Source organism: Gekko japonicus, unplaced genomic scaffold (assembly GCF_001447785.1).
Source record: "Gekko japonicus isolate JY-2015 unplaced genomic scaffold, Gekko_japonicus_V1.1 scaffold2547, whole genome shotgun sequence".
Classification (NCBI taxonomy): Eukaryota; Metazoa; Chordata; class Lepidosauria; order Squamata; family Gekkonidae; genus Gekko; species Gekko japonicus.
In genome coordinates this window covers 218,952-222,885 of record NW_015168731.1, presented here as the reverse complement: position 1 = coordinate 222,885, position 3,934 = coordinate 218,952, and the positions used below count along the sequence as shown (strand labels likewise).

General features: G+C 52.9%; 1 protein-coding gene across 1 annotated transcript in view; it reads right to left on the bottom strand.

The window, feature by feature from the left end:
• Positions 1-3,934, bottom strand: part of NTHL1 (nth-like DNA glycosylase 1) — a 9,602-nt gene that overhangs the window by 2,904 nt on the left and 2,764 nt on the right. Inside the window, exon 3 of the mRNA XM_015415600.1 lies at positions 1,281-1,386. Coding sequence (XP_015271086.1) covers positions 1,281-1,386 — 106 coding nt within the window. The remainder of the gene's footprint in view (positions 1-1,280; positions 1,387-3,934) is intronic.

Here is a 3,934-nt window from a genome sequence, read left to right as displayed (position 1 = left end):
CCGGGGGGGCGGGGGGGCTCTGCAATTTACCTGGCTGCTTCTTGCTCTGACTGAGGGCTGCTGGGAGCAGGGGGTGGGGCTTGTTGCATGTGCCTGCCCCCTAGGCTCTTTACTGCCGGAGCTCCGCTCCTGTGCGCTCCTGCAGGAAATGACCCCTGGTTCCCTCTAAAGCTGAGTTAGTGTGAGCCAGCTCACAGTTTTTTAACCTCCAGCTCACACATTTTTGTCTGAGCTCAGGAAGGAGGGCTCCAGAGCAAATCGCTCGCTCACAACTTTAATGCCAGGCGCTCACAAAGTAGAATTTTTGCTCAAAAGGCACCACAGCTTAGAGCAGTGGTTCTCAACCTTCCTAATGCCGCGACCCTTTCATACAGTTCCTCATGTTGTGGTGACCCCCAACCATAACATTATTTTCGTTGCTATCCTAAGACCATCGAAAATTTGTGTTTTCCGATGGTCTTAGGTGACCCCTGTGAAAGGGTCGTTTGACCCCCAAAGGGGTCGCGACCCACAGGTTGAGAACCACTGGCTTAGAGGGAGCATTGCCTGTGAGGTAGGTGGGGCTGAGAGAGCTCTTTCAAGGACTGCTTGTGAGAGGACTTGTGACTGACCCAAGGTCAGCCAGCTGGCTGCATGTGGAGGAGGAGACTGGATTTATACTCCGCCCTTCACTACCCAAAGGAGTCTCAGAGCGGCTTACAATCTCCTTTTCCCTTCCCCTCCCCACAACAGACACCCTGTGAGGTAGGTGGGGCTGAGTCTTTCGAGGACTGCTCGTGAGAGAACAGCTCTGAGAAAACTTGTGACTGACCCAAGGTCACCCAGCAGCTGCATGCGGAGGAATGGGGAATCTAATCTCCCAGATTAGAGTCCACGCTCTTAAACACCATACCAAACTGGTTCTCAAGATTATTGGGATCCCTCAATGACAAAACCAGAGCCTTGCCCTGCCGTCTGCGATCGGCACTTGGGTGTATTCGGTGTTATATCCCCAGCTGAAGCTTAGCTCCCAGCCCCGAAGGGGGAACCCCCTTAACTTTGGAAGCTATTTTGGCTCTGTAAGAAGGAACGGGGGCGGGGAACCTTTAAACGATAGCCCTAGAGCGAATTGCACTCTTCTGGGCACCAGAATTACGTCAGCTTTATCACAGGATCTGTTTTGCCGGCCACCCGTTAGTCGGCTAAAAACGACTTTCTAGAGCGGTCTTAGGAACAGCCAGACGATTTTCTGAAAAGGGCGAACCCTTGGCATCCTTTCCCGTTGCAGAGGTGAGACTCACCTGGGGAGCCAGTTTTCCAGGGCCTGTCTGGTCTCCTCAGGGAGTTTCGTCTCCTTCTTCACCCACTTCAGCCTGTTGGAAATCCGGTGCACGTGAGTGTCCACACCTAGAGGAGGAAGAGGGTCAGGATCAGACGGGGCGGGGGACAGGAGACCCACCTGTCTGGGCTTGGGGGAGACATTCCCTCCCCAAAATTATCAAATTTTGGCATGGACCAAGAGTCCCCCTCTGGCTGCGTCCCTGTTCTCCGCTGGCCGCCTGAACTGTCAGGTTTGTTACGCCAGTTGTGCACAAGCGTGTGCCCGCAGAGGGGATGTTCTCGCCACTGGCTCGCTCTGACTCTTACCAAGCTCTGGTTTTCAAAATTGTCCTTCCTCCGCTCGACACTGGCTAAAACGTCTGTCGGACGCTCCCAGCAAAACGGAAGGATGGGTAAATCAGAGGGGAGATTGTCCAATCCAATCCAGTTACCTTTATTGGCACGTGACCCTTGCAGACTCATGCACAACAAAAAGCAACAACAGCACAAAACAATATTTGCAAAAACAAAACAAAACCCAGATGTAAGGAAGTACCGTGTAAGTATAAAGGTAAAGGTTCCCTTGCTCGGAAGCCAGTCGAATTCGACTCTAGGGTTGCGGTGCTCATCTCCGTTTCAAAGCCGAAGAGCCAGCGCTGTCCGAAGACGTTTCCGTGGTCATGTGGCCTGCATGACTAAACACCAAGGCGCACAGAACGCTGTTCCCTTCCCACCGAAGTGGTACCTATTTATCTACTTGCAATTTCTTGCTTTCGAATTGCTAGGTTGGCAGGAGCTGGAACTAGAGACAGGAGCTCACTCCGTCATGTGGCAACCCGGGTCTCAAACTGCTGAACTACTGACCTTCCACAGCCTGCAGTTCAGCGTCTTAACCACTTGAGCCACCGCAGCTCCTTTGCCCTGTGTAAATATACCAATCAATTAAATAAAGGGCAAATCGAAATGGCACCAAAAAGAGATTTAGCGACAGTTTCCCGTTATCTCAAGGTTTGGATTATCAAGAAGAGTAAGGAGCTTTAGGCCATCAGAAGAAGAAGAAGAGGAGGAGGAGGAGGAGATTGGATTTATACCCCGCCCTTCACTCGGAGTCTCAGAGTGGCTCACAATCTCCTTTGCCTTCCCCTCCCCACAACAGACACCCTGTGAGGCAGGCGGGGCTGAGAGAGCTCTTTCGAGGACTGCCCTTGAGAGAACAGCTCTTGTCAGAACTATGGCTTGCTCAAGGACATCCAGCAGCTGCAAGTGGAGGAGTGGGGAATCAAACCCGGTTCTCCCAGATTAGAGTCCGCGCACTGAACCACGACACCAAACTGGTGTACAGCCGCACACTTAACCACTGCACCAAACTCATTCTTCTAATTGAGCCAAAGCAGTTGAGACGTGGCGCATAGTAGAAGGGGCACTGAAACAACACATGGGAGATCGTGTCGATAACGATCATTTGTGCATGGACAACATCTGTCAGAAAAGGGCACACCCTGAAAACGGCCGGATAATAAGGCCGAAGGGGAGATTGTCCATTCTCACCCTCCGGAGCATGAGATCTCACATCCCTTCCCTTCATGACAATTCTCCGGCCTCTCTGCACATTTCTATGTTTTCAAGCCACCCTGTGAGGAGGGGACCCACGGTCACCCAGGGAGCAACGTTTCCGGGAAACCTTCCCGCTTGTGCCTGCACAGATTCCTGGAGCTTACCTGGATTGTCAAAGGCAGGTGAAACATTAACCAGGAAGCAATCTTAAATCCCGCCGGTGAGATCCAGCATCTAACAGCCACCCTGCTCTGCGGCCTCCAGTGACCTTGCCTGCCTTTTCCCCCCCGACTTGGTTTCACACCAACCATCCCCTGAGCTTGTCCCGCAGACCCCGTTCATCGTGAATCAGTGCCACCTGGTGTCCCATGATCTATTTCTTCTTCTTCTTCTTTTTTACAACAGGCAAATACTTCAATACAAAACAGAATTTGGCAACTGCTCTTAGGCCAGCGACAGGTAGGTGGCATCGCAGCGCCACCTTCTGGTCACAGCAGGTTCCTCTTGCAGGCCCAAACGCCCAAGAGGTGGAAAGCACCATCAAATCTTGGCTGATTTATGGCAACTCCTCATGGGGTTTTCGAGGCAAGAGACGAAGAACAGAGGTTGGAAGGGTTGTGGATCACTGGCAGAGCCTCTGCTCGGCATGCAGAAGGTCCCAGGTTCGATCCCTGACAGCATCTCCCGTTAAAAAGGCCCAGGCAGGAGGTGATGGGAAAGACCTCCGCCTGAGACCCTGGAGAGCTGTCAAGAGGGACCGTGGCTCAGTGGCAGAGCCTCTGCTTGGCAGGCAGAAGGTCCCAGGTTCAATCCCCGGCATCTCCAGTTAAGAAGGATCAGGCAGGAGGTGATGGGAAAGACCTCTGCTCAAGACCCTGGAGAGCTGTAAAAAGGGGCAGTGTGGCTAAGTGGCAGAGCCTCTGCTTGGCAGGCAGAAGGTCCCTGGTTCAATTCCTGGCATCTCCAGTTAAAAGAAATCAGGCAGGAGGTGATGGGAAAGACCTCCGCCTGAGACCCTGGAGGGCTGTCAAGAGGGGCTGTGGCTCAGTGGCAGAGCATCTGCTTGGCAGGCAGAAGGTCC